The 24023-nt window shown below is 39.2% G+C and overlaps 1 protein-coding gene across 1 annotated transcript in view; it reads left to right on the top strand.

Moving 5' to 3' along the window:
• Spag6 (sperm associated antigen 6) overlaps window positions 1-24023 on the top strand; it is a 53077-nt gene that overhangs the window by 1625 nt on the left and 27429 nt on the right. Inside the window, exons 3-4 of the mRNA XM_028764921.1 lie at window positions 12730-12896; window positions 17823-18006. Coding sequence (XP_028620754.1) covers window positions 12730-12896; window positions 17823-18006 — 351 coding nt within the window. The remainder of the gene's footprint in view (window positions 1-12729; window positions 12897-17822; window positions 18007-24023) is intronic.

The raw sequence follows: 24023 nt of genomic DNA, 5'->3' as shown, positions 1-24023 counted from the left end.
GAGTTTGGAGAGTTCCTGCCAGTCATCACAGCTGCAAGAATTCAAGAGGGCACCAGCATCGCCCAGAAGACAACTTTCCACAAGTGCCTCTGACTGAACTTTAAGCTTGAAACCGCTTACCAGGTCTTAAGAAAACCTCAGTTTACAAGATGAGATCTTTAAAACTAGTTTAAATGAACGCATTATTAAAAATAAATTAAGAACACATTGCCACGGTCATAGTGTTTAGACAGCGTTTACTCTGGGTTTCTTTGAGGAAACACCTTCTCTTGATCAGATTTTTTTGTTTCTTCACTTAATTTTACTGTTTATTCCTTGGGTGTTATCTCTGGCTGTGTTGGGGAGCCATTTATAATAAAGTATGCTTTCAGTATTTAAGTATCTGTGAGATAACTGTAGGTTTAGCCCCCTCCAGTGCCGTCTTTCAGAACTTTAGTATGGATTACAGGGAGGATACTGAGACAGAAATTCCTTGATCCTGATTGCCAACTTTTCAGTTTTGTTTCATTCTATAAACTTTGTCTCTAAAACCTCTGCCGTGGTCAAGATACTGTATGACAAAGATCTCTTGTATTTTTCTTTTAAATTTTAAATGAGTGTGTATGCACATGCCATGGTGGTTGGTTGCCAGAAGACAACTTAGGAGGTCAGCTCCCTCCTTGCACCTCATGGTCCTGGATGCTGAACCCGGCCGTCAAGCACCATCCCCAGTGACCCACCATGGCTGCCTTGTGCTTCTAAATCATGATCACTTCCAGCTGCCCTCTCGAACCCCTGAACTAGTACCTATTTTTAAAATGTCATTTCAGAACTCATTTTGTCCTGTTATTGTTTCATGTATATTGATTTTCTTTATTCTATGTACAAACATTTTATTAGGGCATTTTACTTTTTAAAGACACAGTTACTTTTAAATTTATTTTTTCTCAGTTTTACTCAATGTACTCTATGAATAGCTGCTTGATATTCACAAGGATTTACTGCTTAGACAATGCATATGTAGGCAAAGGAATATTTTTTAAATAAAAAATACTTAGAAAAAATTAATACTGAAATTTTAAAATAAATACACACAATACTGAAGATAGAGTATCTTTGAGAATTTTAATGATGGTTTGCCTCTTTCCACCAGAGTACACGAATCATTGTCAATTTTTCTTTTGTTTGTTTTGTTTTTATTTTTAAGACAAGATTTTAGCTTTGGTACCCAGGTTGTCCTTGAACTCTTTGGCCCTTCTGCCTCAGTTCTACCAAGAAGTTGGGACTATGGACAGGAGATAATGCTCGAGTGTATGGGGAATTTAACACAAACTAGCTGGCTAAGTGGTCAAAGTATAGGAGGCTTGTGGCTCAGGCCTGTATGTCTAGCTTGTGAAGAAATGAATACAAGGAGTATATAGTAGTCTTTCAAAATTATCCACTTTTGACTATCATTTTAATGGCACATTAAGATTTTTTTCTTTTCTGGAGAAACATATTTTTAACATACTTGAGTTTATCTAGACCACCTAATTCTTGTAGTAATTTAAAATCATGAATATCCCTGTATGTACATTCCTGTAGTTCAAAACAACCTACAAGCTTTATTCTGAAACCTTTTCTTCCTTACTAATCAATAAGATTAACCATTCTAATGTTATATTCTTTAAAAAAAAATCACCGTGGGTTTAAACATGCTTTTGAATGTGTTTGAATTCATATTACAACCAAGCTTTAATTAGGTGAGTGGTTTTCCTTTGACAGTAAGGTGTCGGTGCACTTTACCTCTTGACTTTGATACATGGCCTATGTATCTGGCAAGATTTTGTTTTGTTCCCCATCCCCCAACATATTCTTTAATTAAACATGCACCATGGATCTAGGACAATAAGAAAACATTTTCCAAGTAGGCATAATGAGCAAAGCATAATTCCCTTGCTAAGAATCTTTAATCACTGTATGTGAAAGGAATTTTAAAAATGAGGATTATAAAAAACTTTAACACTAACTGTTTAAAGAAGGTCTCTGTCTTTAGGTACTCCTGATAGTTATCAAGTAATAGTGAAGATTGTCAGCCTATGTGATCTCCTTGAGAACCACCATGGGAATGTGAATGAAGTTAGCCTTGGAAAACCTTTACAGATAAACCTCTGGAGGTGGGGGCTGAGAGTAAATTTAAGCTGGCCTCATACGGAGCTTTAGGCTTCTCTGTCCTCAAAAAGACAGTCTTATCAAACTAGAAGCTCTTTAAAAGTGTACAGAGAAAATTCCTGGATCCCATAGGAACTGAGAGCCAATATAGTAGTTCAAAGAATTTAACTGATAGTCTGCCTGGATCAAGGCAGGTCCACGGAGACCAGTTTCAAGCCCATGACAATCAACTGATCAAATTTACTGCCTAGGAGAAAGTAGGGGGAACAAGAGGTAGTATTTGCTATTTGTTGGTTTGTTTTTAAGTCCACAATGAACACTTTACTCTTTGTTTTTGGCTTAGATCATACTTTTTGTAAGTTCATTTTAGCAGAGCAAAACTGGGATTTCTGCTGAACAGTTCTGTTGGTCCTAGGAGAAATGGATGGCTACATTCTGGGAAGAATGTTGGCCTTGCCTAAGAGCCAATGGGCTGGTCTGTGAAGATACAAGTTAAGCCATGTTAGTTTCCAAAGAGGAATGTGGGCTTTGCCGTTTGCAGTATGCTTCCTGCCATAATGATCAGTCAGTATTAATTTTTAAAGGTTATTTTATTTTGTGTGTATGAATATTTTGCCTGCATGTATGTATATGCAACATGTGTAGGGCTGGTACCCATGGAGAATGCCTTGGAAATGGAGTTATGGGTGATCGGATGATTGTAAGCAATACCAACTCTTAACTGCTGAGCCGTCTCTCCAGCCCCTCGATGTTAAATTCATGACTTGTTTGGGTTCTTTCAGAAGTGCAGCTGACAATAAGTGATACTTGTGCATGTCTAGAGAGAATAATCTCTGCCTAGTTTTCTAAACATTCAGTGTCAAAGTAAGCAGTAGACTACTTTGTTTTTTCATAGAAAAAAATTTAAATGTAGGCTTAGTATTATAGACTTAGTTTAACAGCGTGCATCTTGCTAAAGTCATCCAGGCTGTTCTGCTCCTGCCTCAGCCTCCTGAGTGCTGGGATTGCAGGTGTGCACACCACACAAGCTTATAACATGCATTAAAGAAAATCCTGAAGTCTAATTTTAAAGGAAGTAGATGTCTGTCAATAAAGACATTGGCCTCTTGCCAAAAGAATGTATTAAAAAATATACTTATTTATTCCACAGTTACTTGTTAATTATTTATTATATGTCAAGTTAGCTACTATATATGATATTCCTGGTAGAAAACTGCTCCCTTTTATTGTTCTGTAAAATATTCTCCCTCTTCTTTTGGTGCCAGGAAACTTGTGCTCAGTCATCAACTTCAATAATAATCTTAATCTATATTTCTGATACAGTTATCAATTCCCTCCTCTGTACATAGCTATTGAATGTTACCATTTTAAACATATCACGCTTGTGTGTACTGTGGATTGAATCCAGGGCCTCTAACATGCTAAGCCTGTAGGGTACCGTTTATACACATCTTTTACAGTAAACTTTCTCTAATGTGCATACCATAGAGTAAACTGTCTAAATATTTTAGAATGATTGTGTGCAATAAGGAATTAACTATGTGAAGATTGTGTGTGTGTGTGTGTGTGTGTGTGTGTGTGTGTCCGTGCACGTGTGTTTTGCTGGACATTGAATTCAGTCTTCTGTATGCTAGTCATCTACTCTATTGAGCTACGTATACGCCTTAGACAATCTTCTAGTGAATTGCCTTAGAAATATTTTTTTCTGCAGAACTTACCCATGAAACCTGAAGCAGCAGCTAGTCTTTTTGGTACAGCTCTTATTACTTAATTTTCTGACTTCTCCCTAGATATATTAATTTTCTGAAGTTTAATAATCTTACATATTGGGCTAGAGAGATGGCTCAGTGGTTAAAAGCACCGACTGTTCTTCCAGAGGTTCTGAGTTCAATTCCCAGCAACCACATGGTGGCTCACAACCATCTGTAATGGGATCTGATGTCTTCTACTGGTGTGTCTGAAGACAGCTACAGTGTGCTCATATACATAAAACAAATAAAATAAATCTTTAAAAAATAAATAATCTTACATATTGCAAAAAAAATCAACACATCAGCGGAAGACATAAAAATCAAGATTTCAACTGTCCACATGACTTTTGAATTACATGGAATTGTGTCTGTATGGTGTAATTTTAAGAGAGGGAACAGTTTAAATGGCCATATGAGTCCCTTAAAGTTTTATGAATTTGTAATTGCATTATTACTATATTTGACCTTGTATGCATAACATGAAAATAACTATCACAAAAAAATTTTTATTTTGTTCTTAACTAAAGTTTATTTGAAATGAAATTAACTTGCACGGTTGGTTCATTTGCCATCTGTGAACATTTATGACATGCACATGTGCCAGATGGACACGGAACATATGTGCTGATCATGCAAACATTAAATGAGCAGTTCCTGCCCTTCAGTGGCTTATTTGCTAATGTATGTAGTTTATGTATACAATATATATTACACACTTATAACAGGTATAATATGTAGTATATATTACACATATGTAATATATATATATGTATGTTTTATATATGTATATAACTGTTATATATCTATATATTACGATTTATTTGAAAGTCACCTAAATCAAGATTTGGATATGAGAGGTGCTTTACAAGGGATGCCTCTTGGTGTAGGTATTACCTCTGTTGAATTTCTAGAAGGTAGTCAGTTGCAACTGCTTTTAGGCAGAGACAACATCATGTGTAAAGACAGGAACTCGAGACAGTGAAGAGGTGGTACCGAGGTCTGACTGGAGCTTGGGAACCAGGGCAAGGGGAGGAGAGTTGGTTGAAGCTGGAGAGGAAACCAGCCTACAGTATAATACAACTTAGTTGGAAGTAACTTTTTCATGCAGTGTTAGGGATTGAATCCTTGCTAGGTCTGCATAGCTCACGCCATCACCGAGCTATATGCTTGGCTCTGAGGTAAAATGTACGATCTCTCGTGAAACCTCATGGACTGATGGTAGTGGTGTTGATCAACTCAAGGGTGAGATAGATGCACTAGGAAAATTAGGGGATAGTTTATTTAATGTAGTGGTTATAGAAGACAGCTACATCAATGCTAATGGCAGAATGATAGGACTTACTCATTGGCAGTCCAGAGGCTGTGGTACTCACTGGCAGTTCCCCACAGTGGGCTCTTAGTTTTTGTGCATTCATTGTGCTCTGTGGACTCCTAACAGACAGTCAGGTAAGAAGAAAGCTGCTGTGGGTTTTTTTTCTTCTCTTCATTTTTCCACTTTTTTTCTCTCTGTCTCTGTCACTTTCCTTCTTCCTTTAGTGAGTGCTTGTTTTTAATATCATCCTCCTCACATCTGTATGTTTTTACAACAAAGCTACCTATCATCTCCTGTCTTCTATCGTCTATCCATTGTATGGTTCTGTGGATTAAACCTAGGGTTATAGGTACAGTAGGCATGTGTCCTAGTTAGGGTTTCTATTACTGCAATGAAACACTATGACCAAATGCAAATTGGGAAGGAAAGGATTTATTTGTCCACACTTTCAAATTGGAAGCTGGCAGGAATTCAAACAGGGCAGAAACCTGGAGGCAGGAGCTGAGGCAGAGACCATGGAGGGGTGCTGCCTTATGGGTCTTTTATGGTTTGATCTCCAAGGCCTGTCCAGCCTGGATTTTTTACAGAACCCAGACCACCAGCCCAGAGTTGGCACCACCCACAACAGGCTGGGCCCTTCCCTGTCAATCACTAATTTTAAAAGTGCCTTACAGCCAAATCTTATAGAGGTATTTTTTTTCAATTACGGTTCCCTTCTTTCAGATAACGCTAGCTTGTTTCTAGTTGACATAAAGGAAGCCAGCACAGTTGTTCTACCACTGAGGTACAACTTTATCATTGGAATAATGAAGTCTCCTTGCCAGTGTAAGAACACATCCCTAGGTAAAGAGAAGTGCCTGACGATTGCTACATATAAAATATAAGCTGTAATTTAGGAGGTAGCTATTTGGGGAACTATTTGAAAATTTGTTTTCTTCCCTAATAAAAAATTAACTTTCTCAAAGTCACTTATTTAATGAAGTTATTCAAATGAAAATATTTCAAGCAGACCTCTATTTTCTGTAATTTTAGATATTTAAAAAATGTTTTAAAATTTTGCATTGTGCTACTGTCTAAAGGAATGTATAGTGCTTGTGATATGGCAGAAATACAGAGAAAAATCAGTTAACACTGATTTGGGACAGAAGAAAAAAAGTTACCAGTCATCTACTATCTTTGCATTTTCGAAAAGATGTGTGTGTGTGTGTGTGTGTGTGTACCTGAAGAAGCCAGAAGAGGGTCCCTTGGAAGTGAGTTAGTGAAGTTTTAAGTATAAGTTGCCTGGTGTTATGGGGAATTGAATTTAGGCCTTCTGGAAGAACAACAAATGCTCTTAATTTTTAAGCTATCTCTCAAACCCTGCCTTAATAGTTTATGAGTCAGATGTATTTGAAAAATGGAGAAAAATTAAAAAAGATTCCTCTATGTCAACTGGTGATATAAAAAGTAAAATTTCCCAAATTGGGAGACTTGTAGTTGGTTAATTGTAACTAATAAGTCACTCCTAATAAACACCTATAATTTAATTAAATATTATAGCATAATAATTCACTTTAAGCTTTTTAATTTAATTTAATTTAATTTAATTTAATTTTTAATTTATTTGTTTCAAAGACAGGTTCTCACTATGTTGCCCTGGATGGAGTTGCTATAGAAAGCAAGCTGGTTATAAACTTACAGATATTCTCCTGCCTCTGCCTCCCTAATGCCAAGATTAAAAATGTGCACCACCATTCATGGCTATTTTTTTTTTTACAGTCTTAACAGTTCAGAGTTCTTGTAGTTTAATTTTAAATATGAAAACCAAGTATTGATTTTACTCATCTACATATTTCAAAAGATAGCAAGCTGCTGCCTTTGCATAAATATATCAAAGAGAAAAGGAAAAAATATCAATCACCTGAAAATAGAATAACAAAATCACAGCGTGGTTCTTAAAAACTTATGTTTGTGGTCTCAAAGGTGCATTCACTGTGATACTTTACTATGCATGTTTTGACTGCTTTTAATTAAATTGTCATACTTATTATAAATATGTCAACCAATACTTGATACAAATCAACCCAAAGGAAGAGATGGGCTAAATCCTCAGATACATTTCTCCAGTAAAGATGTAGACCAGTAGGTACATGAGAAGATGTTCAACATTCTTAGCCAGGGAAATGCAGATCAGCCACAGTGCTGCTGCTGCACTATGCACACCATTAGGAGAGTACCACTTGGGTGTGGGGATATGGGCCCTGTGTGGTGTAGCTGCTGTTGAAGATAGGTAGTTCTTCACAAAGGGAGGGACTCATGGCTCCACCTGTATAGGTAGTTGAGGATGGCCTTGTCAGGCATCAGTGGAAGAGGAGGGCCTTGGCCCCTGAAAGTTTGGATTGCCTAGGGTTGAGGAATTCAAGATCAGGGAGGCAGGAATGGGTGGATGGTGGGAGCACACCCTCATAGAAATTGGAGGAATGGGGATGGGATAAGGGGTTTTGAGGAGGGGAATGGAATAGGGGATAACTTTGAAAGGTAAATAAATAAAATATCCAATAAAAAAAAATAGATAATGGGTCTGGCAATTGTAGTCGAGCAGTTAAGACTTTTTGTCAACAATTTATTACAGGGATTTCGTATAATCTTCAAGTACAAGATATTGTGGAAGAGGCCCATGGAACTTTAAAAAGGTTGATGAGACATACTGATGCTGAAACAAAGAATGGGGCTGACCTGTGAGCTTGCTGAGTACCCTGACAATGGTTACTGGGGAGCTGTAGTGGACATATGATCCTGACCCACCTTTGCTTGACTATATCCCAGATGGGACAGGCTGCCTTGCCTCAAGTTTTTAGACCTTGTGGGATAGAGAATCAAAAAGAGAAATTATAATGTCTCTTGTATTCTTCTTAAAGGTGACCAGCTATTAGGACTCAATCATGTACTGGTCTAGAAATAAATCCAATATTGGAAATAACAGTCTACTTTTGGAAGACTGGATCTGGACTTTGTCAGAGACATATTTGGAAGTTAGCTGTAGCTCACTATGATGTTACGATAGCAAGAGATAAAGTTGGGACAGGATCTGGATTTCAAACAAGGATTAGTGCATGTTTTAAGGCTCATATAATTGTCAAGCTAAAATTGAGTGTGTCTCTTCTACAGTATTTATTGTAAGTTGCATTACTGTAATTTCCAATTATGTTAGTGTGTTTAAACCTGGAGTGTCTGTTACGGGGTTGGGGGGGTCTATCAACCAGCTTTTGTTTTACTGCCCTGCGTATTAGAAAACCTTGATTTTCTGAAAAAAGCTTGAACGTGCTGAAAGAAGTGAGTCAGGCTTTAAGCAGAAACAAGAGGGTAGCAGGCTTGATTATTGCTGCTATAACAGCTTTAATATCTTTAATTGCTAGCACCACTGCTTCTGCAATAGCATTGACACAAGGAGTTAAGACAACTATTTTTGTTAACCATCTAGCAAAAATAAATATTACTACTGTATTGAGTATACCAAAGGATTTATATAGGTGTCTGGAACAACGGATGATGCTCTATAACCCATTCAAATTATCTGAAGGAGGTTCAGGATTCAAGAGTTAGGAGCCATGCCAAGTGTCATGACAAATATCATTGGAGTAGTGTTACTTTTGAAATTCACAATGATTGTCATTATAATTAGAAAAAACTTTAAAGATACCTGTAGGATATTTGGCATAATCCTAACACCTCTCTGGGTGTGTTAACTTTGCATAGTGAGATTATGAATTTAAAGAATGCTGCTTTGTTGAGCTTTGATGCTGCAGATAATGCCGATAAAATTATCCATGGCCTGATGTGCGGCGCCTACCACCCCGACCAGCAGGGAAGAAAGACTCGCACACCAGTTCCTTCCAGCAGCAGTTTACTCAGGAGTTGCTAGTTACATGAAGCTTGAAGGTGTGCCCCCGAGCCAGCCCAGGAGCGAAGCTTTATACCCTGTGTAGGACTGCCCATGAGCCCATACCACGTCTCGCACTGTGATTGGTCAAGGACCCATGACACAAGATCAGGCCACCAGGAAGTACCGCCCCAGGACCAAACAAGGCTTGTTTACTCCAAGTCTGCAAGGGCAAGCAGGCACCATCTTTAAGGCGTGGCAGCAGCGCTCCACAGCCTGAGGTCAGTATTTCCATTTTGGTCAAACCTCAGGAATGGCATATATAGCTTGATCAGGCTAGCCCTTCTAGTCCTGGGAATACTTTTATTCCTGCCCATCATGTTAAAGTTTATCTTTAACAACATCAACATGTAGGCAGCCAAAGTACATGGCTTGAACCTGAAAATGGACCCCCAAACAGAGTTATTAAATTAACAGGCTGGCAAGCCAAGGACGGTCTCTACACAGAGACAGAAGTGCATTGCTTTTGATAATGCATATTCCATGACAGGTAAGGAAGACATTCTTGTCAGAATGACCTAAGACAGACTCAGTCTTGTTAATGAAATAAAAAAGGGGGAGAGGCAGAGAGCCTTTGGGGCTGCTTGGCAAGAAGCTGACATTGGCCAAGGACAAGGAAATGGGCTGCTTGGCAGGAATATGACATTGACCAAGGACAAGGAAGTAGGCTTCAAGCAAAAATCTGACTAGAACAAAGAAATAGTTTCAGGTAGGAATCTAAATCTTAGGCTACAATAAAGAAGTAATCTCAGGAAGACATCTAAATATTAGGCTACAATAAAGAAGTAATTCCAGACAGGAATCTAAATTTTAGGCTAGAACAAGGAAATAGGCTTCAGACATGTAAATGACCTTGGGCTAGGACAGGGAAGTAGGCTCAGATACTTTGGTCATCCTGATAAGCCTTTAGAAACACTGATCACTGGAGTGTTCACGTAATTGGGTTTAATGCCTTGCTTGTTCTTTGACTATTTGTGTTTATTGTCTTGCTTATTCCTTGACTATTTGCATCTATTGTATTGCTAGACCCTCAACCTAGAACTGACCTTAATACATGCATGTAATCAAAATGGTATAAAAGCATAAAGGAGGAGGGGGGATGGGATAGGGTGTTCTAGGGAGGGGGAAATGGGGAAAGGGGATGACATCTGTATTGTAAATAAATAAAATAAAAAGAAAAAAAAGGAAGATAGTTCTTAGCTGGGGATGGCTAAACGGCACTGTAAACAGACAACACTTGCGTACAGTTAAAAAGGATGGAAAGGTAAGTTTGTTATTTGTATTTTATCACAGCACAAGGACAAAAGTAAGGAAGTATTAAAATGAAATAACTACATATTTTTTAATATCCAGAAACTTTCTAGAAATAGCCTGTGTCCACATTTGGTAATTATTGTAATTCTTTATTCTGTACTCTAAACTTTTTGTCCTGAGACTTCTGAAGTTATCTCTCTTAAAAAGCCTAGTGAAAAGTATAAACAGCATCCACGAACATCAGGGCTTGGTTAACACAGACCCTGAACCACATGAGCAGGCAGCATCTCCCACCCAGGCAACTGCCTTATGGAACATGGTCCAGTCTGGCCAATTTAAACACAGAAATAATAACCAAGTGAAACTTGAAGCTAGGGAGACTCACAGGCTGCATAATTAAATACATTTTGACACACAGTTGTTTCTAGCTTATGCTATTTCTGGTTTGATCTCTTGTTATTGTGAATGCTATTGTTTTTCTCTTTCAAATGTTTCTAAATATAAAGTGATGTAAGGATATTTGGTAATATTTGATTTTTGTCTATCACCAGAATATATGAGTATAAATATATGATGTTTAATAGGTATGTACCTTAAATAACACTTGGAAAGCCAAGAAGCACTTGGTTCCAGTTTGAATGATGTCATTGATTCTTGTAACGTTAGACTTAAGTGGTTACTTGGAAGCAGAAGCAGCACATGGAAGATAAGGCTAGTACAAGGAGTTGAATATCCTGTGAGATAACCATAATGCATTTATTGCTGGGTTCACTTCCTTGGTTTCAGTTCTCAACACACATTTGTTCACTAATTATCAACAGAGAATGTCTGAATTCTAATCTCATTCCATCAGTTCTTAATTGTGAACGATTTCTGTAGTCCTTCTTGGCTTCAATTCCTTTATTTGTGAAAAAGGCATAAAGAGAAGGCCTGGTTCTTAGGTTTGTCATGAGAGTTAAGTGAGTTACTATGGAATAAGGCCCCTAGAGCAATGCTTTTGTGTGAGACTCCCAGTCCATATAAATGACTTACTGTGATGGTGATGATGGCCATATGGCCACTGTGTATTCAACCCTGGCACAAATATTACCGGAGAGCCAATGATACATTGTTTCCTCAGTACAAGGATTGTTTGTTTAAAGATCCATGTACATGTTGCTACATTGTGGATTTTTCTTTCTCCTACTTTACCCCACCTCCTTTCTTCCACCAGTTCAACATCCTAACACTAGATAGGAGAGAAAGATAGATAAAGGACAGAGGGGGAGATATTGTCATTTGACTAATTCCTACTGATTAGGGACATCAAATTTCTTGGAGCAAGTTTGATCTTTGCAAAGAGAATATCTATTTCTCCTCCTTCTCCTGCTCCTCCTCTTCTCCCTCCTCCTCCTCCTCTTCCTCTTTTGTGCCCAATTATTTATCAAACTGCAACCAAAAGCATCCAACCAACCACCAAGAACCCACCCACCCCCTAGCATTTATGTAACCTCTGAAAAATCTCCAGAATTCAAAATGTCACATAATCACAGAACCTATCTGCAGCTGTCTAAATCATACCTCTGCTACAGCACCAGAAAAATCACAGTCAGTTGCTGTAGACAATCTGAATCAGCCTCATATCCCTCACCTGGAATTAAAACAAAAACATATTCTCATCATATTTCTATTTTTTTTAAAAGAAACCAAAATTCTCACTAAAGATCTACTTGTTCCTCTTGTGGGTGTGAGCACTGGCTGGCACACAGTGGCTCTCTATCAAGTTTGAGATAGAGCCTGAAATTTTTTCTGTAAGAAAATGTAGAAAAGACCAGATAAAACAAAGGATCTGGAATGGTCCTTGAGAGACAGGACTGGCAAAGGTGGTGGGGCTGGGGGCTGAGCTTTCTCTGCATCTCTCCTGATGATGTCATAGGTGTTTACCTGCTGAGCAAGATGTGAATTCTCATCTAGCTCCAGAGCTGAATTTCCCCTCTGCATGGGTTAGTAATTTTGGCAGCTTGCATGATTTTGTGTCTTGACCATCAGATGTCTTTAAAAAGTATCCAATTAGTTTTCAGTGGATGCTGTGTGTGTGTGTGTGTGTGTGTGTGTGTGTGTGTGTGTGTGTAAGAGAGAGAAAGAGAGCGATAGAAATAGAGCAAGAGATTTGAACCCATGATTCCCCTGCCTCAGCCCCATGAAAGCAGGGCATTACAGGTGTGTACCATTATGCCTAACGCTCAATTGTTTTATTTATTTGTTTTACTAATTTTTTTGGTTTTTTTTAAGCCTCCATTTTCTGCCTGCATATGTGCTGAATCACATGTTTTGCTTTTCAAAGTAAAATTTGACTGAGTTCTGTTTCTCACCCTTTAACTCAGGTATAATGTCTTTGCTGAGGCCTCTTCTTCTGGATGTGGTCCCAACCATCCAACAGACTGCTGCCTTGGCTCTGGGGAGGCTGGCCAACTATAACGACGACTTAGCAGAAGCAGTTGTGAAGGGCGACATTCTTCCACAGCTTGTGTATTCATTGGCAGAGCAGAATGTAAGACTTTTTAAAAAATCTTTTTTTTGTCTTAGATTTTACAAATTGATAGCTTTGGCATAGTTGTAAACTGGAAGGCATTAGAATCCCAGAATGCAAGTACAACCTTAGATCCCTATATGTGCTTGAGAATATCTTTAGGGAATTTTGCTTTGGGGCTTAAAGGCATTTTTCTGTTACTGTTAATTTAAGAGGGCCATGCAAAAAGTTCAGGGAATACACACACACAGTGTTTCTTTACACTTCAAAGTTCTAGATCTACCTCAGGGAAAAGGACAACACCCTCACAAGAACATAGCTGCTTTCAGAAACCCTCGAATGCAGATGACAGAAGTTTGGTTAAGCATGTTTCTAAGTAGACAAGCATTCCATCTCTTGCTAAAGAACTCTCTGTGGGAGGGGAGTTAAAGAGATAGTCCTTAAAGTGCTTACCCCATAAACACTAGCACCTGTGTTCAGTTCCCAAAATCCATGTAAAAATGGCAGGCACAGTGGCACACACTTCTAATCTCAGCACTGGGATGCAAGGCAGAAACATAAGGGCCTCTCAAGTTCACTGGCCAGCTGATCTAGCATAATTGATGATCTAGGCCAAAGAAAGACAGTGTCTCAAGGGAGCAGAAGGCTTTCCTGAAGATGACCCCCAAAGTTGAAAGTTGGCCTCTGGTCTACACACACACACACACACACACACACACACACACACACAGAGTCCTTTGGTGTTATTCTGTGTTTCTAATGAGCTATTTGGTGTCTGTAAGTAGGGTTTTAGACTACCTCTTAGTTTATTATAATGCAGGTATACACATTCTTTTTACTTCCTTAAGACTAGATTCCTACTTATATAATACAAAGATAAATAAAAACTGAAGAACAGGCAAAGAACTTGAATAGATACTTCTCTAAAAGAACATCTCCGAATGGTCAAAAACACAAGAGAAATTTGGCAGCATCGGTAAGAGGTGCAAGTCAAAGGCATGGAGTGGTGTCACGGCACACTTACCAGGTGACCATAATAGACATCCTTAAGAAAAACACAAGGTGATGATGTGAAGAAGCAGGAACTCTCAGTGACTGCCAGAAGGGACAGAGAATGGCATGATGGCCATGAGAAGTAATTCAGCAGGTACGAGGCAAGCTCCCATGTTCCTGATATGAATAAGCAATTATAGCATCTGAAGAACTAAATGTGACACTCACAAAAGTCATATACAAATGTTCAGAGCAGAGTGACCCACAGCATGGGATGAGAGAACAAACCAAGTCTATCAACAGATCAACAAGTAAGAAAACACAATCCATCCCACACAATGGACTGTTGCTCTGTCATAGAAAGGACATGAGCACTGATAAATGCCACATGGATGATTCTTAAATCATTACGTGTAATGAGCAGTGCCAGACATGAAAGACTGTGCAGTATAATGCATATGAATATAGGGAATATGCAAATCTGTGTAGACAGAAGCAGCTTGCGGGTGCCAAAGGCTCGTGGAAGAAGGAAGAGAAGGCTGCTTATTTTAAGGGATTCTTGGGTGATGAAAATGCTCTAGAGCTATGTGCTGCCTGCACAACATAGGGAATGCAGCACAATTAATGTGGGGAATTGGTGATGCGTTTATTTTACCAGACTCAAAATATCTTAACTGTGCAGAAATCTGTTTCATTTGATAGGTTTATTTTTTAATGCCTTTTCAAGGAATTATAGAAATTTCATTTTTCTGTGGGTGTTCCTGCTTCATATGTGCTACCAGGCTTTCTCCCTCTGAACCATTTGGTCTTTCCTTGGAGAGCACGCTCTATGCTTTTGCATCCCATGTGGAAAATCTCAATAGTTTTCTAAGTATGACTGACTATGTATTAGTTATAAGCACTAGACACAGATGTGAGGCGGGGGCTTGACTACAAGCCACGCAAGGAAGTGAGGCATTACCCATGAGGTTCTGTAGCCTTCACTGTAGCTGTAACCTGTGTCCTCTTTGTAAGCGAATAAGTCCTGTGACCTTACATTTTGTGTTTAGTTCTTTGGGCTATAGGAATAAGAACACAAAACATGAAACATTAGAACTGTGTAGGAGAATGTGATCAGAAAGTGTGAATTATAGGCTCCCTGTAGTTAACAGGGAGCTATTAATAACTATGTTATAAGTCTGATGATTCTACAGAATAAAAAGTCAAATTAGCTTAAAGGTCATGACAAGAAATGTGCCATTATTTTTTATGATTATAATAAAGTAATCTTTAGAAAGTTATTTTAAAATTCTACTGAAGTGGATACTTCTAGTTTCTTTGGAAAGTTAGTTGTATCAAATGATGTTCCTCTGGGATACACAGGTGAAAAGATGTCTTGCTAAAATAGACACGTGAAAGAACATTTTCCTGAAGCAGACACATGTGAAAGGATGTTTTGCTGGCACAGATATGGGAAAGAATGTTTTCCTGAAGCAGACGCAGGTGAAAGGATGTTTTGATATGGCAAACACATGAAAGGACTTATGATGGAGTATAGATATGACCCCACAGGCAGTGGGAGAGGAGACTGAGCATTGGTTTGGTTTGCTCCACCTCACTATTCTTTGATAATGACAAGCATGTATTGGTTCACCTTACATATCGTTGTTGAGCTCAACTTGTGGTAATGCTGCCATTAAGAGAAACTTGCCCAAGAACTGCTTGTGAGGTTTCTGTGGCAGCTCGGAGCTTCCATGGCTTCACTTCAGGCAGGTTGGTGAGCCCGGCGGTTTCTTCAGGATTGAACTACAGCTGCCTGGTGTCTGCTTGTTGAAAGGACTGGACTGTAGTTGCTGGTTCGTGCCTGTTATCTGCCTGCCTAGAGAACTGGTCTGCAGCTGCTGACTGAGTCTTATTTAGTGTTGGCTACAAGACTGAATTACTGCCAAAGAAGATCAAGCTTGCTGAACAGGTCCACTTCCCCCATATCCTAATAACTTTTCTCTTTCACTATCTCTACTGGGTGGTGGGCTAGAGGAGAGGTTGAACCTTTATTAAAGGTAGGTTTTGAAAAATTTATGCCTATGCTCTACCTTAATTTTGATAATAAATTAGAGGTTAGGTTCTTGACATAATTTAAGAAAGTAAAGGAAATATGTCACATTAAAGCACCAGAGCAGTACTAGCATAGTATATTGTTTACATTGACGTGTCACTTTCTTAGATATAGCATATTAAAATACACTTAGCATGTTTTCTGTCTTTTATAATTTTTATTATTTGTGTTTTTTGTCTAAGTGATTAGAAACCTTTCAGAGAAGGTGCTGTAGTTGGCTGGTCCTTTCTAGTATAGTGGTTTGAATGACAATGGTCACAATAGGCTCATATATGTGAACACGTGATCCCAGTTGGTGAGACTGTTTGGAAAGGACTAGGAGATCTGGCCTTGTTGGAGGAGGTGTCACTGGAGGTGAGCTTTGAGGTTTCAAAAGCCCATGTGTGATGGTTTGTATGTGCTCACCCCAGGGAATAGCACAATTAGAAGGTGTGGTCCTGTTGGACCTCATCTTAGCTGCCTGGAAGTCAGTATTCTGCTAGCAGCCTTCAGATGAAGATGGAGAACTCTCAGCTCCTCCTGCACCATGCCTGCCTGGATGCTGCCATATTCCTGACTTGATGATAATGGACTGAACCTCTGAACCTGTAAGCCAGCCCCAATTAAATGTTGTCTTTGTAAGAGTTGCCTTCGTCATGGTGTCTGTTCACATCAGTAAAACCTTAACTCAGACACCATGCTAGCCATGTCCGGTTACGTTTCTGTCTGACTTCTGGTTGTGGATCAGATATGAGCTCTCAGTTGCTGCTCCTGAACCATGCATGCCATCTGCTGCCTTGGTTATGGTGTCTCCTTACAGTAATAGAAAAGTAACTTAGACGGTAGTTAATATAAAAAAAATCATAACTGATAATGTCAAGTAGGAGATTAATTGGGTTTTATTAATAAGGAGTGTGAGATTAGCTGGATGTGGTGGTATACGCCTTTAATGTCAGCACTCAATATATAGAGGCAGGCAGATCTCTGTGAGTTCAAGGTCAGCATGGGCTATATGATATGGTCAAGGTCAGCCCAGTACACACAGTGAGACCTTATCTTAAACAAACAAGCAATGAAACCAGCAGAGAATTATGAGATCTTCTCTATATTATAATAGTCATAGAACAACTGTGTTGTAGCAAAACATGTCCTATATATTTGTTTAGCAACATGAAGAGAGAAATGTGTTACTCCTGTGTCTCACTTCCATTTTTTATTATTTAACCAAGTGAAATTTATATATTGGGCATACTATACATCTGAAACAGGATTCACAAGTCACACAATGGCTGACTTGTCTTCATCTTTTAAAAAACCCTTTGTAGAATAGAAAAATAACATCTTTTTGTTTATTTTTTTAACCAAGAGAAGTTTTAGAAATGTTGTGAATGTTTTATGTTAATGTGATTTCTAGGCATATCTCAGAGCATAGCTGCTATTCAGTGTGGTAAACTGATGTCAGGAAAGCCTGCCATACTGAAAGGCTGAGGGAAAATAAAGGAAAAGATGTGGTCAGTCGACAGAGACAGTTAATATGCTAACATTCCAGAGTTCCTCTGAGTCAAACAGTACCTTTTAGTATCGAGCAAATATAGAGAATCCAATTATTTTATGAATTTACAGAAAGTCCCATGTTTATATTTGATTTTATACAATTTCTAAATGCATGCATCAAAGTAAAACAATTTTAGCACAATTTAAAATGTACCTTGTTTCCAGGTTAGCTACTGAACAGAAGCAATGGGGGAGACAAAGAATCAGCATGCTCCCAGACTGTTTCCATTGTCTGCTTTCAGAGTCTGTTGTGCTTTACATTAGCGCCATTTTTGTGTTGCTTTCAGGCTATTTTAGATTCTGGGTTTGTTCTCTTTTCCCTGTAGTGCGTCTACAAGAAAGCGGCTGCGTTTGTGCTTCGAGCAGTTGGTAAACACTCTCCTCAGCTGGCACAGGCCACAGTTGACTGTGGTGCCCTGGACTCACTGGTGATATGCTTGGAAGATTTTGACCCTGGAGTCAAGGAAGCTGCAGCCTGGGCACTTGCATATATTGCAAGACATAATGCAGGTACTGGGGTATACTTGAAGACAGACTCAAGTTTAGCTTTATTGGATAAAACCAGTTTTGTTTAGTAAATCATTGATGGAGGTTTAAAGTTGTGGCTGGACATTAGGAGAGACCACTCTTGAAGGATAGCCACACTATTTTGGGTCACATATTTATAAAACACTTCTACATTTGAGTCCTAACAGAAGGGAGTCTGAAGGAGAGGGGTGATATGGCAGAGTGGGACTGGAAGCCAGTAACAATGGTACATGCCTGTAATCCCAGGATTCAAGAAGCAGAGGCAGAAAGCTTAAAAGTGAGTTCAACCAGCCTGGGCCACACAGCCAGACACTGTCACAAAACCAACCCAAACCAAGCTAGATAAAACAGAGTTCAGCCAACCAACCAGATAAACATACTCTTGGTAACTCATCAGAAGATTGCTACTGGTTTGCCATGCTTTAAGCTCATTGTAATTCAAGACAGGACATTTCAAGCCAATCAAAGAGCCAAATCACATGGACGAATGATGTGGTAAGATGATATAAAGTTGTAGAAAATGTTTTATTCCCCTGTGTTAGCAGGAAGGAGGAGGAAGAAAATAAGGGCAACACTCTATAAAAACGAAAACCCTGTTGTGGTCACCAAGCCGAGACAGGGCTCTCCTGGGAGAAAGCTGTGCAGACACATGATTGAGAAATGATATGTGGGGGGTGTATCCACTCCATCTCTCTGTAGAAGCTGTTAAAGAATGAATGACAAATGGTGGATGAAAGCGACCAGCTTTGCTAGGAATCTGCACCTGCATACCGAGCAGGGCAGGAGCACCGCGGTGTCAGGGTCTGAATTCCAGGACAGGCACTGTGCTCAGCTGTGTGACTTCAGCCTCAGTTTCAGAACTGCTGAACGTTAGCACCCTCATCTGAACAGAGAGTAGCTGACAGTCAGTCCTGAGGTTTGTGATGAGGACGGTGAAACTACAAGCAGCGAGCTCTTGTTGGTGCTGGGCATGAACCTGGTGAATGTGAGATGTCCTCAGTATTTACTATTGGAGAGGACACTGTAACGCTGGTGACTTTTAGCCAGGTGTGGTGACATGTGCCCATAGGTCCAGCTACTGAGGCCAGCCTGCACTGCACAGTAAGGCTTGAATCTTTAAAAAGTAAAAAAATGAAATGACACTTATTACACTGGGGGAGGATGTCCAAATTGCATAAACTAATGAAAAGCAGTTTATCAAAATTAGTGGCAGTCCCGGGAGAGGCTTACTCCAAACACCTGCTCTGGAAATTGGTCCTGAGGAAAGAATATTAAAGAAGGAAAAAGCTGTATCTATGGAAATGTTATGATAACATTATTCATAGTATCAAAATGCCTCAAATATTTGATAGAACTTGAGTGGCTAAATTATAGTAAACTGCTTAATAAAATCTCACGCCACAAAGTAAAAAGTAGTTAGGGTCCCTACAAGCTAATGTGGAAAAGTAAGTATAATACTAAGATGGGGGCAGTGAGTGGAATGTAAAGTGAATAAATAAAAAAAAATAAATTTTAAAGAGATAAAAAAATACTGAAACGGACAAAGTTGTATATTGTAGTTATAATACTGTAAAATGAGCCTTCTTATGGATGTAGACTATGAAATGCATGTTGCATTACTAAGCTGGCAGAATTAAAGATATCTCTTCGCTTCTAGATTTCCCAGTGTGTACAGAGAACAGCAGCTTCTGTGTGGGGAGTCACTGTTGACTGCAGCTGCCCTTTGCTGCATCCTTTCTCTACTTGAGAGAAGCTTGACTTAGCGAATAGGCCTGTGGTGATGTGAAGGGAGGTATGAGAATCCGTGTCTAAGTCTGTATACTCCGAAGTCCATGTTAGCTGCTGCACCACACAGCTAGGCTGACCACTTCCTGACGGTGCTAGAGGAAACCCACAGAAGCAGGCAGAGGCTCTCTCTTGGGTTATGCTTGGTTCTTAATGGGGACAGGATAGAAATAGAGCAGCAGGAAACTAAGCTGAGAAAGAAAACCCTTATGTTTAGAAAGGTTTTTATTAATTTCCATCCCACTGTATCTGGAGTTTGTAAGTTGTTAGCCTGTCATATAGTGTGTTGAGAGAATTCAGTCTTTCCAATCAGAAGCAAAAAAAACTTGACAATTGGATTCTGATGAGTCAGGTGACATGTTCCACGCTGTGCTAAGTCTCTCTGAGTAGTTCACAGAGCTCTGTGGAACAGCCACACAGACACATTAGTGGGAAGGATGTCTTGTCCATCTTCCTTGATTGCCCAGTCAGGGAGATGTTACTGTAGTTCATAAGTAGGACCTGACTGAGGGATCACACTCCACTTTCTTTCAATGATTTGGATTCCATGTGAAATTCGCACTGTAATCTAATATTTCACTGTAGTTAGAGGCCTAGGGTCTAGAAGCTCCTCAAAGAGATCACTGCCGATTTCTCAGAAGGAAAGGGAACTTCTGCCCAGTACCACAGAAATCACTGGTCAAAACCAAATCAAAGACAATGGAATATTTACAGCCCCCAAATAATTGGTCTGTCTCTCAATGTTTTCCTAAAAGTGGAACTTATTGAGATCACTTGGAAACATCTATTCAGTTCTCTTCTTGATATTCATGCTAAGTCATGTGATAGTTTTAAATTGTTTTAGACCTCACGTGAAATGCCAAAGGAGTTATACCTTACTTAAGGGCAAGAGGAAGATAAGGTTGGAGGTCTGAGGCCAGCTTTTTTCTTTTCTTTTTCTTTTGTTCAGAGTGGTCCCTTCTTTCTTCCTTCTTGCTATTCTTTCCCACTTTGCTAACAGGTCAGTTACAAGCAGGTTAGCTAACAAGTCTGTTTCAATTTTCAGGGCCTTATCTTGCTTTTGGAGACAAACATTTCTGACCAGAGGCATGAAGGATTAGGAAGAAAGGGCAGTAGGATTGTAGCCCCTGGGCAATGGGGCAAGCAGGTACAGAGAGATGCCTCAGGATTCCTGGCCCCAGCATCCCAGGTTGTAGTCTCAGGACCACAGGTGGCCTAATTAAAAGTGCAGACTGAGGCAGAGGCCAGAAATGGCTTAATGTTTTGAGGGAAACTTCTCTACAGCTAGGCTCAAAAATAAGTTTTAAGTGTTGAGAACTTTAGTTAAAAGTCAGGCTATCTTTATGTAGCAAGCTTTGGTTGAACTTAGTCTAACGAAGAGGAGAACATCTGATGAGATATTCTATAATTTCTGCATGATTCTGGGCCAGAGTACAGCTGAGGAAGGTGTGATGGCGTGGCCAGAGGGCACTGCTGGTCACCAACAGCTTCTAATGGGACTCTTGAACAACCAGTAGCTTCTCAGTTCCTCCTCTGTTTAAGGAAGATGTCCAGGATACCATCCTTCTTCTGTTCAAGCTACCCATGATGTCAGACACCTCTGCCTCTAATTGCCAGGGTTGATTTCCACATATGTGCCCACTCTTCCTCTTTAGCTTTGATTTATGTGCAGCTCAGCCATGAGATGGAGCCACTTCAGCCCACGGCCTGGCTCAGGCCTGGCTGCTATGGACACCACAAGAACATTTGCTATCGGTGGCTTGAAGAAGGTAGAATGGCCTAGAAGCTATAATCAATTTTAAAACTCACATATTTATTTATGATGAAACTGCCTAAAAATCTACTAACCCATTTTCAAAGTAATTAACTTTTAAAAGTGCAAGTTTTGGTGACCAGTATTGGAGACAAGTGTTAGTGATGTTGCACCAATAGAGTGAGATCAGATAAAGAGCAGAAGCCAGAGCCCAGCAAGGAATCCACGCTAGAGGCCATTTCTGCTGTCCCAGGTACTGGGGAGGTGAAGTGGGAGCATCCTGGGAGTTAGAGAGCAGCCCAGGCAGCAGAGTGAATCTTCCTATCTCAGCAACACTGTAGACATTTCTGACTTTATCTTAATATATGCTATATTATTCATTTTCTTATTCACTATATATATTTAATTTTGGAGTGCTTGTGGTACACAGAGAGGCAAATGAATCTTACAGGATCATAATATTTTATATCTATTTGATCTTGACACTTATTTCCTAAATTCCTTTCCAATCACCCTGATGCTAGGGAAAGGGGAACGTGGAAAACAAAAGTCTCCTGTATGTCTTCAGGGAGTAGAGGACAAATGTGTTAAGATGTTATTCTACTTAGAACCGTGTTTCACAGGGCAGTTATTTTGCTGGTCATCAGTGTGCATGTAGGTAAGTTGTTCACTGTGATTTTCCTGTAGTTTTTAAATCCTTGTGACTTTGCTATTGTCGTTGTTACTAAGAATTCAGTAAATAAAATCTGATTTTTTAAATTATGAAAAGAATTTGGAGTATGAAACAAGAAAGTGTAATCATTAAACCTTGGCATTCCCCAGTCACCTGGCCTATGGTGTCCCTAGTCACTCAGCCTATAACAGTGGCTATATGGCTGGTAATCAGCTTGCTTAGTGACATCCTCATAATGGAACTCATGAAAAAACTAGAGGAACTGCAATGTGTATTTCCATATCTTTAAAAATATTTTAATCATAAATGTTATTTATAAACATTATTTTTCAAATAAAGAAGAGCATCATGCGTCAGAATTAACCAGGCTTAAGTCTATACAACTTTTGGACATTTGTACAGTTAGAACAGGCATTTGGAATGGAAGCTGTGGAATTTCACATTAAAACTTACAACCTGAGTACTGAATACATCTGCTGCACCTATCTACCACTCCAAACAAACGATCCGTGATGAAACCAGAGTTAGACAATGATCAGCTTTACGTCCTCTCTCGTAACTCCTGTCCAGTGCACACATAAGCCCTTCCTCATCTCATGTTTAGCCTTTCTTTCCCCCTTACTACATGTTATATGACACCACATGTACATTTATTTACATACATACCTAGGTTCCATATATGAGAGTATGATTTTTTTTAATTTCTGAGATTATCTGACCTCACTTAATATTATGAGTCCGTTTTCCTGCAATTTTTAAAATTCATTTTTCCATTATATATTCCCACCCCTTGCTATAGAGAATGAAGTGGCCATAGATACAGGGTGTGAATATCCTTATGTTAAGGCACATGCCCAGGAATTAGATAGCTGGGCCATATTTCTTCTTTCTAATTTTTTGAGAAATCTCCAAACTGACTTCTTCAGTGACCATATTAATTCGCACCACAAGCAATAGCAAGTGAGAGTTTCCACATCATCTTCTCTATTGGATATTAGATTTCCTGACAGTAGCGTTTCTGACTGGAATATCAAAGTACTTTTAATTTGTATTTCGCTGACGATGAGGGATACTTTTAATAATAGTTATTGACCATTTTGTTTCTTAAAAACATTAGTTCATTTATCCATCTGTTGATTGGCAGTTCTGTTTGCTTGGTAGTTGATTTCTGTAATCCTTTGTAAGTTCTGGAGATCAGCCCCTTGTGTAAAGCATGACTGGTGTCTGTTTACTGATTGTTTCCTTTGCTTTACAAAACCTTTTTGTTCTCATATCACTGTATTTTTCTTAATGGACAGAATAAAATAAATTGACTAAGATCTCAGCCCTGAGAGGAAAAATAATTGCTACAAATGGGCACAAAGGCCATGCAGACAATGGGGCTCACATCAGACAGGAATGGATAGAGATACACTACTGTATTAAAAGCATCTATGAGGGCCGGTGGCTCAACTGGCACAACGCTGGCTATGTGTGTAGCCAGTCTTTGCTACTTTGTGGATTCTTCTTTCTCCCACCCTTTCAACCCCCCACCACTAGATAAGAGAGAAGAAAGGATAGAGTAAAAGAAAGATCACTGAGTAAAGTCAGGGGTCTAAAAGGGGGTGACATTATCACTAGACTACTTTCTGCTGATCAGGGGCATTAAGTTCCTTGGGGCAAGTTTGATCTTGCTGTCAGAATATCTACTTTCTTCTTTTTGCTCCTTCTTTGCACATGGCTACTTAACAAACCTCAGCCAACAACAACTAACAACCACCACCAACCACTCACCCACAACAACTAACA

This window comes from Grammomys surdaster, unplaced genomic scaffold, assembly GCF_004785775.1.
Source record: "Grammomys surdaster isolate TR1022 unplaced genomic scaffold, NIH_TR_1.0 146, whole genome shotgun sequence".
Lineage (NCBI taxonomy): Eukaryota > Metazoa > Chordata > Mammalia > Rodentia > Muridae > Grammomys > Grammomys surdaster.
The sequence above is the reverse complement of the archived record's forward strand: the minus strand, read 5'-3'. Positions and strand labels throughout refer to the sequence as shown.